The 23550-nt window shown below is 49.3% G+C and overlaps 1 protein-coding gene across 2 annotated transcripts in view; it reads right to left on the bottom strand.

The window, feature by feature from the left end:
- The window catches only part of LOC116947042 (TPR and ankyrin repeat-containing protein 1), a 51213-nt gene that overhangs the window by 16364 nt on the left and 11299 nt on the right, over positions 1-23550 (bottom strand). For both annotated transcript variants that reach the window (XM_076070355.1, XM_076070356.1), the window contains exons 6-20: positions 23169-23270; positions 20000-20135; positions 18888-19004; positions 16690-17037; positions 15219-15386; positions 14599-14838; positions 11811-11972; positions 8076-10726; positions 6908-7142; positions 6053-6252; positions 4717-4859; positions 3895-4042; positions 1669-1831; positions 1048-1136; positions 191-294 (exon numbers count right to left, since the gene is read on the bottom strand). In XM_076070355.1, coding sequence (XP_075926470.1) covers positions 191-294; positions 1048-1136; positions 1669-1831; positions 3895-4042; positions 4717-4859; positions 6053-6252; positions 6908-7142; positions 8076-10726; positions 11811-11972; positions 14599-14838; positions 15219-15386; positions 16690-17037; positions 18888-19004; positions 20000-20135; positions 23169-23270 — 5006 coding nt within the window. The remainder of the gene's footprint in view (positions 1-190; positions 295-1047; positions 1137-1668; positions 1832-3894; positions 4043-4716; positions 4860-6052; positions 6253-6907; positions 7143-8075; positions 10727-11810; positions 11973-14598; positions 14839-15218; positions 15387-16689; positions 17038-18887; positions 19005-19999; positions 20136-23168; positions 23271-23550) is intronic.

Genomic DNA, 23550 nt, shown 5'->3' with positions numbered 1-23550 from the left:
GGATTTTGAAGCGTGGACCGACTCACAGGTGGCATGGACCGGCTTCCCCAGGCACTCGTCCCCAGGTGCCGTCGATACTCGCTTCTCGCTATCGAGCGCCAACCCCCACCCTCCGCGCCAGCGCCAACGTGAGCATGGCAGCCCGTGGCTGGTGCTACAAGGGAGCAGCGCGGTGCAGGTGCGGCCATACCGAGGGCTCCATCCGCTGCTCTGCATGCGTAGCACGGTATCGTGAGCCAGCGCGAGCTTCTCCTTCACCGCATCTCCACCCTTGTGGTAGCACTTGGCTGCCACCTGCACACAGAGACAAAGATCGCCCCCGTACAGCCTTAACAGACTGTTGGGCGAGTGCTGTTTGCAACCGCTATATGACGGCCGGCACGGCGCACGAGAGGCTGGTGCTATAACGCTGTTTCCTTGTCCTGGAGGAAACTTCCTTGCGTGGATAAACTCATATACGGAAGAAAGCATGTTTGTTTGCATGTATTATCACACATGTGTGTGATTCCTTGTGTCTATTTTGTGTTTTAAAATATTAACACCACCTGTATAATGCCAAAAAGGGTAAAACCTTTTTTTATTATCTCAAAACTGGCAAAAGGGTCCCATGGAAATGTGTTTATCTCTGCTATGTTCTGAGTGGGCCACCTTTGCCAAAGGCTTGAGGTTTCGGTTCCAAGATGTTAAAACCTCGCCTGGGATACAGGAGGTTGTGGGTTCAATCCTGACCCTGATGCCTGTTTGCATGTCTCTCTCTCATCGTGGTCGCATGGAGTTTTCTCCGGGTACTCCGATTTTTCCCTCCACATTTATAAATACATGTTAACAGTATTTTGCTGCTAGATTAGCCACTGCATTGAGCTTTGATTTGTGGCCAGGTTGCTTCTGAAAAGAGCTCTATAACTCAGTAGGCCTTACCTGGTAAAATAAAAAAGGTTTAGTTTAGTTAAATAGGTAACCGTATATTCAATAACAAACACTGGCAAGCGATGGCCGCACTGCCACACGAAGGCCCAGGTGTCCAGACCGAGCTGTCTCAGCACTCACCTTCCAGCGACGATGCTTGAAGAAGTAATCTCCCTGAACGTTCCACTCCTCCGGCGTGGAAGAGCGCACAAAGATACCATCATCCATGGCTGCAGGACAAAAGACAAAAGTCTCCCATATAGCCTTAACAGACTGTTGGGGAAAGTGCTGTTAAGCGAGCTAAATGTTAAAATGAGAGGAGATAGGTAAGAGATTGTGTGGAGGGAAGTGGGGTTAGATGAGAGGGGAGAGGCAGGAGAGTGCTTGGAGAGGAGTAAAGTGAGATGAGAGGGGAGAGGCAGGAGAGTGCTTGGAGGAAAGTGGAGTAAGATGAGAGGGGAGAGGCAGGAGAGGACATGGAAGTGAGTAGGGTGAGATGAGAGGGGAGAGGCAGGAGAGTACATAGAGATGAGTAGGGTAAGATGAGAGGGAAGAGGTAGGCGGGTGCTTGGAGGGGAGTGAGATGAGAGGGGAGAGGCAGGAAAATGGGGAGGGGCGTGGAGTGAGACGAGTGGTAGTCAGGGCTGAATCCATGGAGGCTCTTGGGAAAGGTAGGATAGTGCGAGCGTGAGTTGGATGAGTGATTGGCTCGGGAGCCGGCGGAGCGTTATGACCGAAGCAGTGACGTGAGTCGCCACCCACCCTCTTCTTCGCCCGGGGTGGTACGGACAAGCGAGACGAGGTTCCTCCTGACGAGGTAGCGGAACATGGGCGTGCGCTTCTCCTTGTGGTCATCGAACACCCACAGGTTGACCCGGGCGCGCGTCACCGCCGTGTACAGATGCTTGAGCTCGCTGATCAGCACCTGGAGAAATTTGGTGCGGTGAGCCGGGCGCCCGCGTCCGGGTCACCGCATGGCCTCGGCAAAGCCCCCTCGCAAATGAAACCCTGCCGCTCGGTGTAGCCACCACCCTTCGCAGTGTGACAAACCGAGCCTGCGAAAGCCCAGTACACGTATGTATGTTGAACGTCTTTCACACCGTACGTAGCCAATCACCCTCATCGGAGGTGCGTGGGAAGGACAACAAACTAAACACAAAAAGCAGTTCTAAATAAAAAACATGTTTATTTAAATTTAAAGTGCATAGTTCCCAGTGGCTTCCTAATATCAGAAGGAAGAGCGTTCCAGACAGCTGCAAAGGCCGCTGTGAGGATGACCGGATTGTGCGTGATGGTTTATGCTCGATGACGAGATCATCAAGATTTTGATACAAACTATTCTAGTTTGCAAATTTTCATTAGGATAAAAAAATAAACCGCCTATTTTCATTCAGGGAGTCTTCAAATGCCTTTAATCAAGTAATGTTGTTCATGACAATGGTTTGCGTTTGACAGAGTGCCACCCTCCTGTACGCTGGGTCATCCCAGAGCGCTTTACATCTTACATCTCATCTCAACACATGCGAAAAGGCACCCCCAGTGGATGCTGTCCCCTGGGGGGCACAAGGTGACTCAGCACTTGACCTGCCAACAGGCATGAGTCTGCCAGTCGGGGGCGATGATTATTGCCATGTGTAATCGCCACTGAGTAATCGCCTGGAATATGCTCAATCTCATCAGTTCTAATAAGCTAAGCTGGTTTGGGCCTGGCTAGTGCTTCCATGTGTGACCGCCATGCATAACACGTGTTGGAGGCTGCAGAGCTCCGTTATGGGCAGCAGAGGGAGGTGTAGCATCTATTGCTATACTGATACTGCACTTCCATGCTCCCACATCTCCGCTCCCTGACTTCACCAACCCACAGTGACCAGCGTGGTGAAGTATGGTCAAATCACCCCCACAGCTCGCCTGGCATGGGGAGGCCCTCATCCAGCAGCGGAGTGACAAAACGGCTGAACGTGTGTACGGGTTCAAGTGCAGCTCCGAAGTCGGATTTATGAATGTCAGGTTCCTTGGAGGGAGCCTGTGGGGGCGAACGCTTGGCACGGTTAGCGGTGTTGGTGGAGCCGGCTTGGTGGGGATAGACTGTGCAGCAGCAACGACATTAATAACCGGACATGTCTCATTCACAGATCTGTGCCGCCGTACGAAAAATAAAATAACTTTTAAAAACTTCCTGTCTACCACAAGGTACTCTGGAAATGCATGATCTGAGCAGCATTGCGTGACAAGGAATGTGATAAGTGCTTTCATGTGGAGGACAGAGATGTGTGTGTGTGCCACAGTAACGAGATGTTAACTATATCACCTGGTATATAGAAGGTCATGGGTTCCAGCCCAACCCTGGCACCTGTATATTTGGAGTTTGCATATTCTCCTCGTGGTCACGTGGATTTTTCTCCGGGTCCATATTTAGAAACCTGCCTTTAGAGTATTTGGCTGAGAAAAAAATCCACATCATAAGCTACTTCACTGAGCTATCATTTGTGGCCAGGCTGCTTCTGAAAAAGAGCTATATAGAGCTCAGTGGGCCTTGCCTGGTAAAACCTTTTTACATTTTAAAAAAATCATTTTTGATAGTGCTCGACGTGAGCTATAAGTGCTCTGTTACTTGCATTGTCTTTGTACTGTTCGCCTTTTGACATTCTCTGGTCTAATATCGGTGATGAGACAAGGCCATAAAGAAGGCTGTCTCTGGTGTCGGCCAATCAGTTTCAAAGACAATGCGTATATTATCAGAGTATGTTTGTTTGCATGTTTTGCCACAAATACGTACGGTTAATGCAGACTTGATGCCTTGCAAAATTTATCTATTTGGTGTTTGAACATCTTAACACCTTCTGTTTAATTTCCAGAAAGGGTAAAACCATTTTTTTTTTATTATGTAAAAAAATGTTTAAAGATTAATTAATGAAAGGTATCGTCTGCTTGTTTGTGTTGTGCAGCGGTAGCTGGCAGACAGCGAGCGACTGTTCGTGAGGAGCCGACCTTGTGGGCAATGGAGTCAAAGTTAAGAGGGCGAGAGCAGGGCAGCACTTCCTCCAGCAACACCTCCTGGAGCGGCTGCGGTGAGGGCACGGCGCTGGCATCGTTGTGGGCAGGCGCCTCGTATGAGTTCACCACTCGCCACTCCTTGGTTGCCTGCACTTGCCCCCGCGGGCGTAAAGAACACGGCCGGGGTCAAGGTACAAGTCGTATTGGTGGTGGGATGCGTGCAAGTGAGACGCCGGGAGAGAATGAGACGAGCGGAGAGAGTTAAGCTGATGTGACCAGAAGGACGGTGAAGATGTGCAAAGACATAATGGCTGCAAGCTGGAATCACTGAGGAGTCCCCTGACAAGGACGGAAGGTGGCATATCGGGGACACATGCAACGCGGCTCGCAGCTCAAAATATGATGGAGATGATACAGCAGGAGAAGGGGGGGGGGGGAGAGGGCAAGACAAAGGCAGAAAATTGGTCGGTGGGACAATGTGAGACAGTCGGACTAGATTCTCCACTGAAGAGTGCAAGAGGTGGAAATAGACTAGATATCTGTGAAGAAGAGCTTCATAGCTCATCAGATTCCTCCTGCAGTCTACATGAAGATTCTGATTCTGATTAAAACCAGGATATGCAATGTGACCCGGCCACCTGCTGTGGAGGCGGCCAGTCGTTATGGTAAACTGGTCGTCATTTGGGAAAGTTGGTCGTTTTTGGTAAATTGTTAGTGATGATAAGTTGGTCGTTGTGGTATGTTTCTCGTAAGTTTGTCATTGTTGTAAGTGGAATGTTCAATCAGGAACTGCACCAAGCGGAGGCCATGGGGGAGCTTGCCTCTGAGTCGGAGAAGAAGTTGTAGAGGAGAACGTCGTCAAACTCCAGCCCCTTGGCCTCATAGATGGTGAGCACCAGGCCCAGGCTCAGCTCCTCTGGGAGCTGCTCCTTGGCTTTCTCATTACAAACCAGGATCACCTGTCACACACAAAAGGCAAAGGTACCCTGTGTGGCGTACGCAGACTATTGGGGCAAGTGCTATTGGCGAGCACCTGCAAAGGGCCGGCACTGAGCACGAGGGGGGTGGTGGTTAGCACCACGCCCGGCCGCCTTTGTTTCCCCAGCGATGATGTTTACACACCGCACAAGATAGTCTTTTAAGCCTGAATCGACCTAGGTGAAGCCCACAACCAGTTAATTTATTCGTTAATTGATGTAGCTGCTATCCACTACGCCGTGCGTGTTTACCTGTGTAATTACTCACATGTAAGGGCATGCGTGCACACTCACAAGCAGATAATACAATGCGCTACATGTAGACTAACCCTAACCTGCACTAAGCACTCCTTACACTCGAGTACAGGCTCGGCTTGGAACTGTGAGGCTAGAGCTTAACACTAGTATGGTTGGCTACGTACAGTGTGAAATAAGTTCAACATACATACATCTAGAGGATACTTGTTAACAAATCGTTCGGCCCATTTCTTACATGAGGGTGCCTTGCGCTTCGTATGCGAGTGGAAAGCTAAGATACGTACAAACCGGCATTGCTAACTAATCCGATAACCGGTTTAAGCATCGATTACGGGTTATGAAAGTCTAGGAACCGGTAACCGATTCCAGTGGAACTTTTAAGTCATGAATGCACCGATTGGCGCACAAGCAAGCGTACAAATGGCACGGCGGCCTAGATCACCCCTTGGTTACATTTGTCCTAGTTACTGGGTTGAAGATAGAGGGGCAGCCCTGCAATTGCTTTATTGCCCATGCCACTTCTGGAAGAAGGGCCTCCAATAGAGGGTATTTGGCATTGTCTCCTAAGCTAACGTCTTGGAAGAAGGAGTACCCTCACTTTATCCCACCACGCGTAACCTACTAGTCGACTGCGGTGCGCCCGTGTATATTGCAGGGTGGATCGTGGGGGAGGGGAGGGATTTTAAAAACCTGCTCAATTGTTACAGCTGCTGTGCCCAGAACCAACGACTGCTGGATTGCAAGTCCAGTGTACTCCCTATGACACCACTGTGGCAGCTCCCTTAGTTCCTAAGCTTAAAAGGTTACGTTTACTGCTGCAGATTTCTACACGTGCGAAAAAACGGTTTATACCGGTTTTATGCAGATTACCGATGACTCAAATAAAGCCGACCTCTACCGTCCAATCCCAAACAAACCTGGTGCGCCCCGAACTCTATGGGCTGGGCGCGGCGCTGGTGGCCGCGCAGCAGGATGGCCAGGTCCTCGGAGCTGCACGAGTCGAGCAGGATGGGCCGCGGCCCCGGGAACAGCCCCTGGTCCCGTGGCAGCCAGTCTAGCGACTCTGGGAAGAAGTGCTGGAGCAGGTCCACAATGCTGGAGGCAAATTCCAGGATGCCTGGCGCGAGGACACAGGGACATGGAGAGGAAGGACCGGTGATGGTTACGGAGGGGATCGTGTAGGCCACAGGTTAACAGACCAAGTATTTTACTTGTGGTCCCACCTGAGAAGGCACAGCTTGACTTGTGCCAAGGTTGTTGCGTTTTTAATAGAATTACTATAACCTACAATACACAGGCATGCTGAAGTAGTAACTAATTGGCACGTTTTGTTTATGTGACAAAACTTACCAATTTGCTGTCGGGTGGTGGTGGGTTTAATGACACATTTTCATATTTACGCAATCTAACCTAAAAAAGAAATGTATTTTGGATAATAATGGTTGCGAAAGCATAATTGTTAAACTATATGCTGCAGGCTTTACCTTCAATTAGCCCGACTAGTTTTGCTCCCAGCTGCATTCGCAGAAGGGCGGTGGTATATGGCAAAAAGGGGCCTTCCCCAAAAATATAGCGGGGATTCATTAGATACCGGTTCAGAGCCCGAGTCCAATCAGCTCACTCAAGCCGACTCTGCCACATGGAGCCACGGAAAGTCATCGAATACGAGCAGACGCCCCCAACACCGGACCTCAATGGTAGCGGAAGCGGCTCAGCATGCCACCCGCCTGCCCCCACCAGGCGCACATCTGCACGTGCTCGTGGGCGCTCACCCGAGTGCGAGCGGTAGTTCTGGCAGAGCTCGTAGAGACGCTTGGGCTTGCGCACATCAATGCGCGAGCGATGCGTCGTGGCGCCGCCGCTTGGCGGGAGGCTGGCGAAGTGGAAGAGTGAGCGCAGCTCGCTGAAGCGGAAGGCCACGCCGCGCATGATGCTCTGGGCCGTGTCCCCCGTGAGGAACATGGCATTGGGGTCGGCACAGCAGCGCATGAGCAACGCCAATTCGGCCTGCACACGGGACACGGGGGTGGTGGGGGGGGGCGCAGGGGGGTGGCGGTCACAGGCGACGGCGCTCGTCAGTCAGCACCACTTTGCCATGGTCTCTCCACCGTGAACGTCCTCCCTTTGCTGGGCAAACGCCTTCCGCTGGTGTCGGCCACTCTTCACCGTTACTTCTACAAATCACGTTGTCTACCGCTTTCTCCTTTGCCCTCTAATCTGCCGTTATGTCTTGCCTGTCTGTCCCCTGACATTCTAGCTAGATGTCCTGCCCAGGTCTATTTCAGCGTTTATATTTTGTAGAAGACATTTGTCATGCACTTTTTGATTCTCAAGTGTTGATTCACACTTTGGTCCGTCGCTCCTGGTTATGTTCACCAATGGTGTGCTGTGCCTCCCTACCATGTCATTTAGTTATGGACCTAGTTGGTGCTCTATGGGTCACTGTGGTGAAATACAAGAATCCATACATGTGCAATGCACATGCTCGAGAAATGGTTATTTTTCAGATTCAAGCATTTTGGATTCTTGCATTTTTATTACCATTTCGAACATTTAGGGGATTTTAGGGTTTTCAAGCAATGACCATTAAGCAATAATTATTAAACGCATCTTCGTGCGAACAAAAGTGACAGCGCCCAATGCCACGTGAGGCTACTTTTGGTGAGAAAAAAAAATCAAGTGACATAATTTCCTGTAACGTCATACTTTTGGATCAATCCGAAACAAACAAAACAAAATTCTGATCGTCCGAATTTCTTGTCTAGGTCCAAGTTTCACATTTTTAAGATTTATCCGAAAATCAGGAACACATCCCCAATGTGCCCTGAGATCTGGACATCTGTAAAAAATAACTTTATAGGTAATCGGATTCCTCCAGTGTAAATAAATGTTCTGATTCTGATCGACTTAATACATGCACCGACACGGTTGATTTTGCACCTGCGTAAAGTCCTGGATCTCGTCCCCGTAGAGCTCATGTATTGACCAAGGCATGACCTCCAGCTGGCAGAGGCGAGAGTAGATGTGGAACACCAGATCCTCCTCGTCAAAGAAGCACCTCTGGGACTTGACGTGCTGGTAGGCGCGGAACAGCTGATGCACCTCGCCACGGTCCCCGGTGAAGTTGGGCGCCCGCTTCTGGCCCAGCTCCTTATAGTGCTCCAAACCGAGGACCCCGTTGGGGCTCTTGAGGGCCTCCACGGAGCCCTTTATGAAAGACTTGATCTCCATCCACACCATGGCAGGGTTATACGGGCTCTTCCCCTTCACCATGGCTGGCCAGATGTCACTCGTGAAGACTTCGTACGTCACAAACTTTCTGGGGTCCTCTTTTTTGGATTCGTGAAATTTACCAATATCCGCCTGGTGGTCTTCCTCGTTGTCAGGATCCTCTTCCATTGCGTCTTCTGCATTATTGAGGTCCAAAATGTCGTCGTCCATGGACCACCCATGGACGGCTTTCTTTAAGCTTCCATCTTCGTTCCTGGCAAAAAACGGGTTCGCGAGCGACGCATCGAGCAGCAGAAGGAGTTGTCGCGAGTTCAAGAAGAGCGGAAAGTTATCATCTTTGACGTCCTGGAGCCTGCACACGCTGCTGATGTTAATGGGCGAGTAGTGCCGGGTGCCGGCGGTAGATTTGGATAGTTCCACAAAATTCCTTTGCACCTCGTGAGACAGCACTTGGTTCTTCGTAACGAACAGCTGATGAAGATGTTCATAAATTGGAGCAGCACCTTCCTCGGGCTGCTGACTTACAAGCTGTGTGGCACCGATCTCAGCTGCAGGTTCCAAGAAATAATTTCCTCGGTCAATTTCGAAACGCTCTGAAGCATGGAGGCAAGCTTCCCGTTCCAGCTCACACGTCCCCTTTCGGCTGGAATCATCTACACAGCCGTTCTTCACGGGGCAGTCAAGGGCAACGTTCTCCCTGGCTCCCACGTCGTCCGGCAATGGAGGCGGCGGAAGCACGGCCTTCGGGATCCACGGCTCTCCCAAGAGTGTGGTCGTCTGCCAATACCTGTCAAACATGTTCCACAGCCGGTACATCAGGCACGTGGTCTTGCCGGTGCCCGAGCGGCCAATAAGGATGATGGCTTCCAAGGGCGTGGGGTTCAGGTTGATGACCGCATGCTCCAGCTCTCCCACGCGGAACGGGTATTCGATCGTCTGCTCGGGGCAGCGCAGGACGTTGAGCGCCACGGTCGTGCTGAAGGTGTGGAACTTCATGATGTTGTACTCAGTCTCCATCGTGCTTGCTGGAGGAAAGTAATCTCGGGCTTCTGCTGTCACGGGCTGGGCACCATCAGAGCTGCCCGTCTTGACAAAGAGCAGCGGATACCTCTGCCGCACGTTTTGCTGCGAGGGGAACGATGCCCGCTCGATGCCCTTCAGCTTGTGGTGGAGCAAGCAGGACATCCCGCGGTTGTAGGAGGAAATTATCCTCTTTATTCTGTGGTCGAGTTGCTTGTGCTCAAGGACAATGTCCCAAATGCGGATGATCTCACTGTAGACTTCTCCAGTCTTTTCTCCCGAAGTAGACTCTTCAGAATCGATGATTTTCTCGGGCTCGGCACTGCAGCGTGGCGAAAAGTCGATTGCCAATTCCCAAAGCAGCCTGGCGGCCTTGTCTAACCTGGCCTCAAACAGCCTGATCTCGCTGGACTCGGCGATGCCTTTCACTTGCTTGATGCGGTGAAGGTGCCAGTCACCGTTGCCAAGCGAGTAAATCACCCTTACGATCTTCCTCTTCGTGGTATGCGGGAGGCTCTTATCGTTGAGAATTCTAAGGGCATCACGGGTGCACTCGATCTCCCAGGTCAGCGAGTTGAAGTCAGGACCCGCCATGCCATCGTCACCATCGTCATCGTCCCCTACACTGTTCTCATCACGAGCATTTTCACCGTCGGACAAACTGTACGTTTCATCGAGTGCATCTGGAAGCTCCTGCCTCGGTGGCGCATGCTGTGGAGGCTGCGGCGGGGCACTTCCGCCAGCTTGGCGTTCGGCGACACTTAGAGGCGACTCGGTGACCGTTGGCGTAGGAGACCTTGGTTCGGCAGATTTTGCCGTCTGCATCTTCACAGGATCGTATTCTTCTATGAGTTCTTCAATTTCTCGTGCCAAAGTGTCTCTAGCCAAACTGACCACATCCTTCTTCAGAGCATCCACTTTTTCCACGTCGTCTCCAGCATCGTCATCATCATCATCCTCGACTGTTTCACCCACAAAATCAGAGGACGCCTTGGACCCGGCCTCTATTTTGGCGTGCGTGCCGTTGCGCTCCGGTGGTCGCTTGCGTCTCCTGCCGTCACGTCCCTTCCTGCTGTTGCCTTTCTGCTTGCAGGCCATGCTATTCCACATCTGCATGCGGGGGTCTTTCTGCTTGATGCCCCAGAATGCGTGCCTCCCTTCATTGTTTTGGCACGTGTGATCGATGCGGTACGAGGCGAGCAAGCGCAGTATCTCATTGTGATGCTTTGAGTGCGGCGAAGAAAAGACGAGGTGCAGCAGGGAGTTGCCATCCGCGTCCCTCACATTGACATTCGGGGCTTTCTCCAAAAGCAACTTCAGAATGTGCAGCCCCTCTTCGTCTGCCAAAAAAAAAGTGCAAAAAAAATAAAGCAGGTTCTGAAATGCAGCTCTACGCCAATCGCCCGGAGTGCACCCAATCTCGTCGGTTCTCGCAAGCTAAGCAGGAGTTGAGCCTGCAATGTGGCCGGGTGGCAACCAACATACCGACCAGGTTGTCATAGACGGCTGCGGGACTGCTACGTGGCGGTCAGCAGAGGGCAGTGTGGCAAAATCCACTGTTGTACTGTGCTTATATGCTCCCGCGTCTATGCTCCCCGCCTTCACCAACCCACACTCACCAGTGCCTTGAACATAGGGTGAATAAAAATCACACTTGATGTTAACTTCGGCCGCACTCCTAGCCGGTGCTTTGGCAGCTGTGCTTTAATAACTGTGCATTTGCTCATGTAATTTACCCTTGCTTTGTATAATTTGGATATTATTGTTTTGTTAAGAGTTCATGCAGATTGAGTTTATACCCGATTGTGTTTACTTGTGGTCGAGTTTACGTGCAATTAATTTATCCAGATATGTAATTTCCTCCGCAATCTTCCTCCATTGCTGACCCCCCCCCCAGCCTAGCCAGAACCATAGCTTTGTAGCTCATCGGGTCCTCCCAGCGGAAATACGGTTGTCAAGGTCAAAAGTCAAACAGTGCCCACAACCTGACGCTGCATGGGAGAGGCTCTCATCTGGCAATGGATTTTCAAAAGGGCCGCGCACAAAGTGCATAACATCATGACGATGCCAGCGGCGATGGTACGGTCATTAGACCGGTCGTGTTATGCAGGGAATATTCTCAGGCGGGGAAGCGAAGTCTAATTTGTATGTCTCACTTGGGGGCTATCACCCTCCTCTGCCTCCCTGCCTTGTGTCCATGTCACCATCGAACATGGCAGGCGGTGTCACCCTCTGCTGGGCAAGGGTGAAGGTGGATTCACCCTTGTCATCCCTTCCCCCCCGCTCGGTATACAATTACAAATCTTCCAATTGCGCGGCATCTGGAGACAGCGGTCACGCAATTTAGTGCCTCGCAACTGTAAGCTGTTGTTGGATACGGTTGGGGTGGATGGGGTGTGGGGGGGTGGAGTAGGGTTGGGGCACCTCTCCTGGAGCAGGCGATGTTGAGGGCGGCGTGCAGCGGCGTGTCCCCGTGCACAAGGGACAGCCAGGCCGGGTCGGCGCCGTGCTCCAGGAGCAGGCGCGCGATGGCGATCTCCCCGTGCAGCACGCACAGTGGCAGCTCCTTGCGCCCGTTCACCCGCACTGCAACATCAACAGCCACACTTCCGATTGGCACGGTTGGCTACGCGCGGCGCAAAAGAAGTTCAACATTGTACGTGCGATTTCATAGCCACCGCGTGCTTCACCCACTCGCCATGGCCGCACCGTTGGCGGCAATAAGTGAGGCTTCTTAGCCAGCAGCAAGAGGCAGGAGCAGATGAGTGAATGCAGCCAGAAACTCCCACGAGCCTTGTCTCTGGAACCTCGTGTCGTTTTTAACTCACAGGGTAAAAATCTTTGGTTTTTGTGTCGTCGTATATCTCCAAATGTATGTAAACTGCGTTATTGGGGTCACGTCACAAGAGCAAGACTTCATTCAGATCGCTTGCAGAGCAGCGAAACCCTTTGAGTTAGAGAATGGCCCACAGATCACTGAGCTACCGTTGAGATCCCTTCAAGCGATTCCTGTTACACACAATTGGGGGCAGCTGTTTTACACTCACTGAAACTGATACATTTAGAATTCTCAGGAGCTGGAATTCACCGAAATTAAGTGGAGAACCAAATTTGAGATGATGGGTTTTTCATACCGTCACTGATGACAAGGCCGAGACCATCAAACATCTACACTTGAGAACTTTTTTTTATCACTTTGACCTCTAAGCCACCGGGCCAGCTTCTCACCGGTGACACGCACGCTGCACCACGCATGTTTCCAAGCGACACAAGCATCCGCCTACACAAACCCACACATCCATGCACAAGTACCCACCACACAGACATGCAAGCTGTACACACACACTACTTGCACCAGCCTCACCCACTTCAGGTCTGGAAATGTGATCTCTCCATGCTCTGTGACCAAATCACCCAGTGTATGTATCTTGCACTTATTTCGCATAATACGTAGCAAACCGTGGTAATCAGAGGTGCAGGGAAAGGACAATAAACTTAACACAAAAATCAGTTCTAAAGAAATTAGTTTTCAATCTAGATTTAAAAGTGCATAGCTCCAGTATTTTCCTAATATTGGAAGAGCGTGCGATGCAGTGACCGTCTTTGTTCAATGGCCAGCCAAAAGCCGCTGCCGCGAGGATGACCGGAGTTCGTGTGATGGTGCATGCTCCTTCACAAGATCAGCAAGGTATTGTGGTTCATTTGTGGGAAGCACTTTTTGCAATGAGTGTGACGTTAAAATGTATTCGTGAATCGGAGTGGACCCGATCTTGTCAAGTCTCGGAAGCAAAGTTAGGCCTGGATTGTACTGGAATGGGTGACTACTATGCATCACGGGTGCAATCGGCTGCTGCGCAGCTATGAGGTGGACAGCAGCATTATAGGCAGCGCAGCAAAAAACAGTCTGCCGTGTTTAGTGCTCCCCACATTCACCAACCCGGACTGACCAGCGTGGTGAAGTACAAACAACCCACATGGCGTGGGGAGGCCCTCATCCACAGCTGCACATTTGTACGCAAATAAAAATAAGATGAAGAATGCAGCAGTGGCAGTGTGCTCGTTTGACTGGTAGTGTTAGTAATATTTTCTAAGTAATTAAGTACAGTAGACTCTTGATTATCCGTGTGCGGTTTATCGGATTAGCGGATTAACCACCACCTGAGATTGACATAAATTAATAACTCATGTATTTTCCTTTAAGCCCAAATTAATCATCTAAAAATGGTATTGTTGTTCTTGGAAACGTTTATTACACGTCACGTGCTTAAAGCAAACAAATATGTACTCCGGTTAATCCGAAGTCCGTGTGATCGCCTCTACAGTAGAGTAGTTGCATATCTTTACAACAGTGGGGGGAGTTTGATGCTGATTGGTGTGGCTCTGCTGTCATCCACTTAGTGGGCCGAGTCTTCTGCGCAAGAGCAGTTATCATTGTGCACGTGCATCAATCGGTCGATCGCTAGTATTCATTATAAATCGAAAGAATAACAATCGAAATCGTCAGTTGTGCTTCATTTAGAGTGATTTATCCGATCATTTATTTTGTGAGTTTTAATTTACGAAACTATTAGTGGTTTTGGCAGAGATCCGCAGAAAATGTATATTTTAGGATTATCTGCGATTTTGAATAATCCGTGGCCGTCCTACTCGTCATTAGCACGGATTATCAAGAGTCTACTGTAGAAGCCAAGTTAAATATGTGGGTTTCACGAAGGGTCTACAACCCCCTGCCTTGGCTGCGTCACCGTCTCCTGTACAGGCCTTCTGCTGCACATGCCTTCTGCTGCACATGCCTTCTGCTGCACAGGCCTTCTCTGCTGCACAGGCCTTCTCTGCTGCACAGGCCTTCTCTGCTGCACAGGCCTTCTGCTGAACATGCCTTCTGCTGCACATGCCTTCTGCTGCACAGGCCTTCTGCTGAACATGCCTTCTGCTGCACAGGCCTTCTGCTGCACAGGCGAATGATTCTCAGGAGACTCACGTTTGCCACTCGATATGTTTACCTTCAGCAGAACGTGCTCGTGTTACGTCCCTGGGGTGTCCGTGTTAGATCAGAGCAATTCACATGCACGTGTTGCTTGAGAGCAGCGTATGTACGTATGTATGCTTGTTGAACTTCTTTCGCACCATACGTAGTCAACCGTGCTAATTGGAGGAGCGCGGGAAGGACAACAAACTATCCCCCTGTACGCGGTGCCAGCAAGTAACACACCCCCACAGCGCAGCAGGGCCCGCAGCAGCAGCCCGGCGCTGTTGAAGCCGCGCGTGGGCAGGAGCCGGGGGAGCACGGTCTGCATGGAAAGCTCCGACAGGTCGGCCTGCGCAGCCAAGGCAGCCTCCCCATCTCGCAGCAGCATCAGGCTGTGCCTCCAGTCGCCTGCATTCAGCAGCTCTTTCAGCAGCTCGGTCCAAAGCTCGGGCCCCACCAGACCATGCGCCTCGCTAGGCACCTCTACAGCGGCACACGCGCACAGAGAGAGAGGGGCAGGGCGGCTTCGCACACCAAGACGCTTTAAAAAAATAACAACAAAACTACGTAAGGGTAGAAGGCGGACGTGGATGGGTCAGGCAGGAGGAAGTGAAACTCAAGAGAGAAGGGAGAGTGCGACACCACAGCACAGCTTAAGTTGAAATAACTTGGCCCAACACAATGACAAAAACGAGCCTCGAGGACATCCGTGACAGGAAGGGCCGCAAGGCATGGAATAAGGGTCTCACAGCCACAGCAGCAGGGGCAAGGATTTGACAGATAGAGAAAGCGCTGCGGGCGTGCAGGCCTGGGTAAACGCGTACGCGACGCTCAGTGCCGATAGATCGCTGCAGAGGCCCTACCTCGCAGGTCCTCGAGACACAACAGCAGCTTCCTGGTGGCTGGGTGCTGCGCAAGGGAGCGACGTTCACTCGGGCGCTTCGCCAGTGCCGCGAGCTCCTCCAGCACCTCGCGGAGGGAATCGTCCTCGGGAGTGGCGTTGCTCGCCGGCGAGCGCCTCTTACTGTGCGCTGCACAGAAACAATGTATGTACGTTGAACTTCTTTCGCACGGTACATAGATAAACGTGCTAATCAGAGATGTGGAGGATGGAGAAAGATCCCTCGTGTAGCCCACGCAGCCAAGGGCTGTTCCCAAGCGCCGCTGAAGGCTGACACATTGCACCTATGAGGGGTGCCGCAATGGCGAGATGTTAACTACCACGCCAGGTATACAGGTCATGGGTCAATTCCGACTCTACCCCTGTATATTTGGAGTTTGCATGTCTCTCTCCCAGTCGTAGGGTGGAATTTTCCCTGGGTCCTCCAGATTTCCCTCTACATTTAGAAACATGCATTTACAGTATTTGGCTGATATAAATTTCTGCACAATAAGCCACTTTGTTGAGCTTTCATTTGTGGCCAGGTCGCTTATGTAAAATAGCTATATAGCTCAATGGACCTTAGCTGGTAAAATAAAAATAGTTTAATTAGTTAAGTTTTCCTCCTTCAGCTTCTCAACAGCCTTGGCTTCCACGCGACCATGGGGAGAACATGCAAACTCTAAATATACAGGCATCATGACGTCCTGCATACTAGGCGAGGGAGTTAATATCTCGCTACCGCAACACCCCATGCTACAGAGCCACTCTTAAGTGACCGCTCACATATTAGCATTCTAGATTTGAAGCTTTCGTGACTGCAAGGTTTCATACTCTTTGGTTTTATTCGGTAAAGTCACGTAGATAAAATAAAACAAAATAAAACAATTAAATCACGACGTTTCAGAGGCAACACAACCTTCCGTCTTCAGGTGGAAAAGTCAACGCAGAATATCTGTGTCAGGAGCACAGTTCAGAGACGACCTTCCACCTGAAGACGGAAGCTTGTGTTGCCTCCGAAACTTCGTGATTTAATTGTTTTATTTTGTTTTATTTTATCTACGTGACTTTACCGACTAAAACCAAAGAGTATAATATTAGCATTCTCCGTGCATTGCTTTCTCTGCATTGGTCGGTCGCCTTTGCGTAACGTTTATGTTGTACACAAGTGTGCTATGATGCAATCTTTAGATTAAAAGCATTATCTGGTTGCCTGAGAGTAGTTTTGGTGTCCACGAATTATGTTGCTTAGTTTGCTGGCGATTAGCGTCCACTGACAATACGTGAGGTGGGAATCAGAGGAACTGCAGCGCAAAGCAAACCGATCCTGCCCTCCATAACTCCACCAATGCAACTCCACCAATGCAAACGCACTTGGGCACTGGGCCTCCTACCTCCTCCCCGTCAAGCGGGCCCACCACCCTCTTACCCACCACGTCCCTGTGCATCCTCACCCCTCGCGCTCTGCTCGTTCCTCCTGGTACTACGCAGCGAGCTCGCACGAGCTGGGTGTTGCTGTTCCCCACGATGATCTTGGGTAGGTGGAGCGGTGTGACGAAAGCGAAGGTCCTGGGTTGGCTGAGCAGTGTAACGAGAGCGGGGGTGGTCCTGGGTTGGCTGAGCGGTGTGGCGAGTGTGGGGGTCTTGGTTTCGTGGAGCAGTGTGGCGAGAGCGGGGGTCCAGAGCAGCTCGTGCCACAGTGTTCTCCGGTGGGATGCAATCGTAGGGGAGGAAGCCAGAAATATCCCGAATGTGGATGCTCGCACCCAGGAGCAGCAGCAGCTTGATCTGTTCCACTTGCACTGCGTGACACACGCAGACATTCGTGCTAAGACCCAAGCGTACGCACGCGCACGCCTAGTGATGCGATCAACGACGCCGCTCAAGGTTTCCTTATTGAGTGGCTGGCGCACGCACAGTTGATTCACCGTTTCCATGGCCACCATCATCACATCATCAAAATTACTAAATGTATCCACTCACAAGAGTGTTGTACTGGCCAAGGCATTGCGAGATACAGTAATATATATTTATTACCAGGTACGGCCCACAGCTATATAGCTCTTTTTCAGAAGTGACCTCAATTGGTAGCTCAACAAAGTGGCTTATCATATGCAAATTTAAATAAGCAAATACTCAACTCCAAATATACAGGAGTTAAGAGTTGATTGGAACCCACAACCTCCTGCATACTAGGCGAGGTAGTTCACATCTTGCCACTGTGGTGCCCCTGGTTTATGTCGGAGATGCTTTCTTGAAAGGTACGACAACGAATATGGAAACAACGTAAATAAAAGCGATTTATGGTGGTGGTGGAGGCTAAGGTCGAGGTTGACGGATAACGTCAACCTCGACGCAAATCCGGTAGCGGTGTCAATCAAGTGCCGTGTTTGCGAAACGGTGTAAAAGGGGGAGATGTAAATCGGAGTATTCTTGTATGTATATATACATACATCCTTCACGTATCAAAAATATTGTGGCTGTATCGTGGATTTCTTGTACAACGATAGCGTCCGCCGCAGATCTTGCTCTGCCCCCCCCCCCTCTCCCTCTGGCGAGCTCTCCGGCCGCCACCGATCTTGCTGCCCCGCCCCCTCTCTCTCCCATCTCTAGCCCCGCCCACATACCCTACCTATATAGCCTCTTGTCACGGCAGCTCTCTCTCCTGCTTCAGCAGTTTCCCTGCTGTGATTGTCTCACCTGATGATGGTCGCTTGTGTTGCGATCGAAACGTCGTGATCTATTATTTTCTACCTACGTGACTTTACCGAAAGAACCAAAGAGTAGAGATATATTTTGTGTGAGAGATGGGTAAATGCAAATGATTAATAAAACGGGGGAAACAAAATGGAAATTCCACTAAGCAACAATGCACCACAGTGATCAAAAGTGCAATTATGGAGAAAAACTAGAGCCAATCAGATCTGAATTACACGAATGGCCTCTGCGATCAACGGTAACATTTCACACTGTAAATCACTGTTAACGGTTCAAATCTGTAAGCCACGGGAATACACATCAGAGCCGAAACATCAATGCAGACTGGAAACAAATCGACTTTACAACACACAGCGGCGTTTAGCATTGCACGTACAAAAACTCTCAGCCTCATCCAGACCCACCTCGTCAAAGGAACCGAACGTGCGGAAATATTTTCGTTTTGACCACCAACTCAAAAGGTTAAGTAAATGTGGCTGTCCCAGCCAAAGGAAGCAGTGAAACAAAGACACAAATGTAAATCGGTTTCGTCTTCATGAGTAATCAAGAGTAAAGTAGTCAACGTCCACTACTTCTATAGGCCCCTGGGAGCCCCGGATATGGATTAGCACGGTTGGCTACGCACGGTGCGAAAGAAGTTCAACAGACATAAGTACATACTTTGATTCCATTGAGACGCACATTAACACTCAATTTCTGAGCATTCAGTTCTTTTGAACTGGTGGTCTGGTTCAGGCCCAAGAGCTGTAGAACACGCAATGTGGCTGCACACACCTCTCTTTGTCGTTAAATCTACGAGGCGCGCACACTCGAAGGTTTCCAACACAAATGGCAACCCGGCTGCAACTACCGATACTAAAACCCCTTCTCCTCCTGGGCGCCTTCTCCTCTGATTTTCCCCACACCCACCCACGCACGTTCGTAGAAGCCTTACGGTCTCTGGAGTACCGCGTCCTCGCCACCAGGTGCAGGACAGTCTGCCCCTGTGCATCCTGGTCATTGATGTCCACCCCATATTTGCAAACCAGCTCGTTCACCAGCCAGAAATTACCTGCCACCCAGAGACAAGCGGCGTTGCGATGCGGTTACACACACTGTCAGCCATGCTCACACATCGTCATCATCATCTTCATTAACACCACCGTGGAAACTTTGGACGTGTCATTTAAAACTCAGAAATGATCAAACTTCTCAATTGTTTCTCTCTAATGCGGCGTCATGCAAATGAAGTTGACAATGCTTCTCATCCACGTGCCTATCACTCCACAAACAAAAGTATTTTTTGTGCATCTCGTTGTTTCAGCAGTATTGATTTAATACAAGCAACCTCTGGACTGGTTTTGACTTTCAATGTGTCATCAGCAGTTCACGTATCGACAAACACTGGCATATAGCACAGATGCAGATCACGTCTCATGTGTATGTGTATAGCCAATAGTGAGCAAGCGAGTTTGTGATTTTCACATACATTGTAAGGCTGTTCTAGTACGACTAGGTGACAATTTGTATTTACACGGGCGAAACTATGCTTGTGCCTAGAAAAATACTCAAATGTTTGTTTTTGGCCCCCTTATATTTGCGGGAATGTAGTTATTAAAATACTCTTATTTTGGCACATTGCAATGTGGCTTTACATTCCTGAATTAAATTTTCCAGAAGCACTTAAATTTACTTAATTTCTCAATTTTTATCCCAAACAACCTTCAATAATTCCAGTGTGACAGAGAACACTAGAATTAACAATGAAGACGGTCACTGCATCGTGCGCTTCCGGTTGTGCTTCTGCGGCCGTTTGAAACACTCTTTCTTCCGACATTAGGAAGCCACTGGCACGATGCACTTTTAAATAATCAAGATTGAGAATGCATGTCTTTAGAAACTGCGAGGTTGTGTTTAGTTTGTTGTCCTTCCCCGCACCTCCGGTTAGCACGGTTGCCTACATACGGTGCAAAATAAATTCAACATACACACATACAATAGTAAACCTGGGTTAACACTCTTCCCACTGTACCATGAAGAATCACTCTGCGTACTTCTGTTACTTACAATAAATGCCCATGTGAAGGATGAGAATCATCACAGCGTGCAAGGGGTTGGCACCGATGGAGGCGGGCTTGGCACCGTGGCTGATGAGCCACATAACCAAAAAATAGATCCACTTCTCTTGACCCGGGGCCAGCAGCTGTGGGAACAAAGGGCACTCGTCAAAAAACACAGGGGCCTCACACGCCAGTTTATCACAGCTCTCCTCCCTTGAAACTGTCTCGCTTAGGTTAAGTCAAAAGTGGTTTCCCGCCCCAAATGAGTTGAAGCGGTGCTCATCTCCTGTTTAGAGCCCCTAGCCAGTGGTGGAAACTCTGCATTCCTATGGTGGGGGCGAGTTTATCCATATGACAACCGCTGCTGACATCCTCAAAGTGGTGCTCATTTTATCAAACATTGAGGGGTGATGGGCAAAATCAACTCCCAACCAGGATTTGAACTCACAGCCCTCTGACTGGGAGCCGTTTGCTCTGCCACTGCGCCACTTGGCAGGTTGCTTAGATCATAATCACCAAATAAGACCCCACCGTGACATGGATGAGAAACACGGAGGCCGACGGAAACCACTGGAATAAAAGCTGGAAATTACGCAAAGAAGCACGGTGAGGCATACGTTGGAATGCACCGAGAGACAGGGAGAGAAACAACGTTGATTAGAGAATAATCACCAGTTAGTTAGAGGTTGCTGTAGATTTGATTTTTCCAAAAAATAATAAAAAAATGCGATCTTGTCTGTTCCTTGTAGACATTTGTGTTTTCATTGCGTTCCAAGAGTTGAAAAACCAGATGCAGCAAAAAATAAATTAGCACAGTAGTTGGAAAACAAACAGGCATGATGGCTTGGGATGATAACAAGTTACATGAACCTGTGAAACTCCTTCCTTGAGCACAGGCATCACCAGAAAGGCCATAAATGGGCACCCTGCTGTTATAACTGTGCCGATGACAGGGAACCGGCCATACTCAGTATCTGAACTTTAATTTAGAATACATCCTGGTGTTTGGAGTCGAAACGTTCATAATGACAGCTACCGCATATTTTTATTCTTGATCATGGTATTAAACTTTAACTTTGATGAGAACATACGACTACATGGCAATGCAGCTCAGGGTCAAAAGGTTTTATATTACTATTTTGCATGATCTTATGAACAATCACCGACAGGGGAGTCGGCCTACAGTGCGAATGCACTAGTGGCCACGGAAGGTAATGACAGGGGTATCAGTTGTGAGTGCAAAGGGACTGGTGGCGACGGGAATGATCGAGAAGGGAGCGTGGTCAGGTGACGGAAGAGGACGGCAGAGTCTGCCGGTGAAGCGAGCGTCCAGTCAACGACAAGGTTCGGGAAGGGGGGCGCGGCCTCGGTTGGTTATAAGGGAAACTCGGCGCTGTTGCAGTGGGGTCTCCGCCGATGTCAAGTGAACGTGTCTTCAATAAAGTGTGTCAAGTCGTCATTACTTCCATGTGTATTGTAGTTCTACTTTGATAAGTAATGTTGGATGTCAACGTAAGTTGATATTAAAGTTTCTTAGATCAAGAAGGGTCTGAGTGCTACCTTCTTAACTTATGCATCATGTTTCTCAATTGCGAGAACGGTATCCTGCGTTGAGATGTGAATTTTGAGACCTGACATAATTGCCAATAATTGATAAAGCGAGAATCAGTAAATGCTGAAAGCAAGAATCATTGATATTATGATTGATAATACATACCCCTAGACAATGTGAAAGCTAATAATTGTGATGAATACGATAATCTATTCATTAACTAATTGAATTAACTAAATGACCTTGAATTCATAAGTCAGAATAACTATTCTTTATAAAAAATTGTCATTTATCATAAGCACACCAATTAATAACACGTAATAACACGTAATAACTGCATTTAATTAAATAATAATTTTTCACTAATTACACACAACATTCCTATTGTTTACAACCTATATATACAACAAGGCATCATATTGACCATTAAGGACACTAACTGGCCTTGGGCAGGAGTCGTTGCAAAAAGGAACGATGGCCGGTAGTCGAGATTGGTGCCATGGTGGCGAGATATGAACTACCTCGCCTGGTATACAGGAGGGTGTGGGTTCAATCCTGACTCCAACACGTGTATATTTGGAGTTTGCATGTTCTCTCTGGCGTGGATTTTTCCCCGAGTCCTCCGGGTTTTCCCTCCACATTTAGAAACATGCGTTGAGAATATTTGGCCGCTATAAATTTCCACATGATAAGCCACATGGTTGGGTTATCAAATCTGGCCAGGTCACTTCAGAAAAAGAGCTATACAGCTCAGTGGGCCTTACCTGGTAAAATAAACATAGAGTTTATAGTATAGTTTAATGTGGAAATGGCAGCAGAAGGAGGAAACACAGCTGAGAGGACGACCACCTGGGAGACAGACCACTGGAAGCAACTGGTGTTTAAGAGTGAGATGGATTGCCGTTTCGCACGACGGTGGAAGATGGCTTGGTGAGCCATCATTCAGCAGTGGATAGATCGTGACTGACGATGGTTGCACATGTCATAGTTACTTTGGTGTCTCTTATCACAGCACTTGATTTGCACTTGGGAGTATGGCAGTTCAAATCCCAACCATGGGGTCAATGCAACTCATCATCCCAATGTGGTTGATAATATGAACACGGCGTCAAAAGCTAAAAATGGTCATCCTATGGTAAAACGCTTGAATTAGTTCAACTCTTCATGTCAAGAGAAGGCCCCAGGGAAGAATATAACACAGAACTACCTGAGATTCCTTCAAGCGACATCTATTCGATACAGTAGGGGACAGCACTTTCCCTCCTGCTCTGCCATCGACAGTGATGTTCGTCACATGACAGTAAACCTGAGCTTATTAAGCCAGACGCGGAATTTACCCAAATTCACAAAATAAGCAAATTGATTACGATGTTGTTTTTGTACAATCATTGGTAACTGGGAATATATCATCAACTCCCTAAACTTGAGACCCAGTTTAATCACAGGCGGCTACCTGGATTTGAACCCAGACCCTGAGTGGCGACGGCTCAGCACCCTGACCTCTTGAGTCACACGTTCACCTCTTTAGGGCAATCGCAAAAAAAACTAATTCAAAACGAAATGACCTCCACAACACAAGTGACCAAAAAAATTCTACAGCCACATCATAAAATCATCGACCCACCTGAAAGAGGGAGTAGAGATTGACGAATAATGCTGGCTCCGCTCCGACCACGGAATTTAGGGGTTGGAGGTCATCGGGCGTACACACCACTATGTACATCTCCTGTTATTTGCACACCGGACACAAATCAAAACCAACATCACCCACACTCCACGACAGAGGGCTATCCCCCAAGCATTAACATCGGTCAGGTAAACCAGCACGAGTCGTTGGAAAACACTGCTGTTAATTCGAATAGGGCATGATTACATGGGAACTGCGCACACGTTGAATGGATCGCACAATATTAAATATCGCTCATTAAGCGCGTGCGTCTACGACGTGAACGCTGCATGTGTCAATATACGCGCTACGTTAACGACAGAATGGAGTGTAGCAAACC

Source organism: Petromyzon marinus, chromosome 28 (genome assembly GCF_048934315.1).
Source record: "Petromyzon marinus isolate PM22_M1 ecotype Great Lakes invasive population chromosome 28, UKy_Petmar_22M1.pri1.0, whole genome shotgun sequence".
Taxonomy (NCBI): Eukaryota; Metazoa; Chordata; class Hyperoartia; order Petromyzontiformes; family Petromyzontidae; genus Petromyzon; species Petromyzon marinus.
Note: the sequence above shows the minus strand (reverse complement) of the source record. Positions and strands in the feature narration are given on the sequence as shown.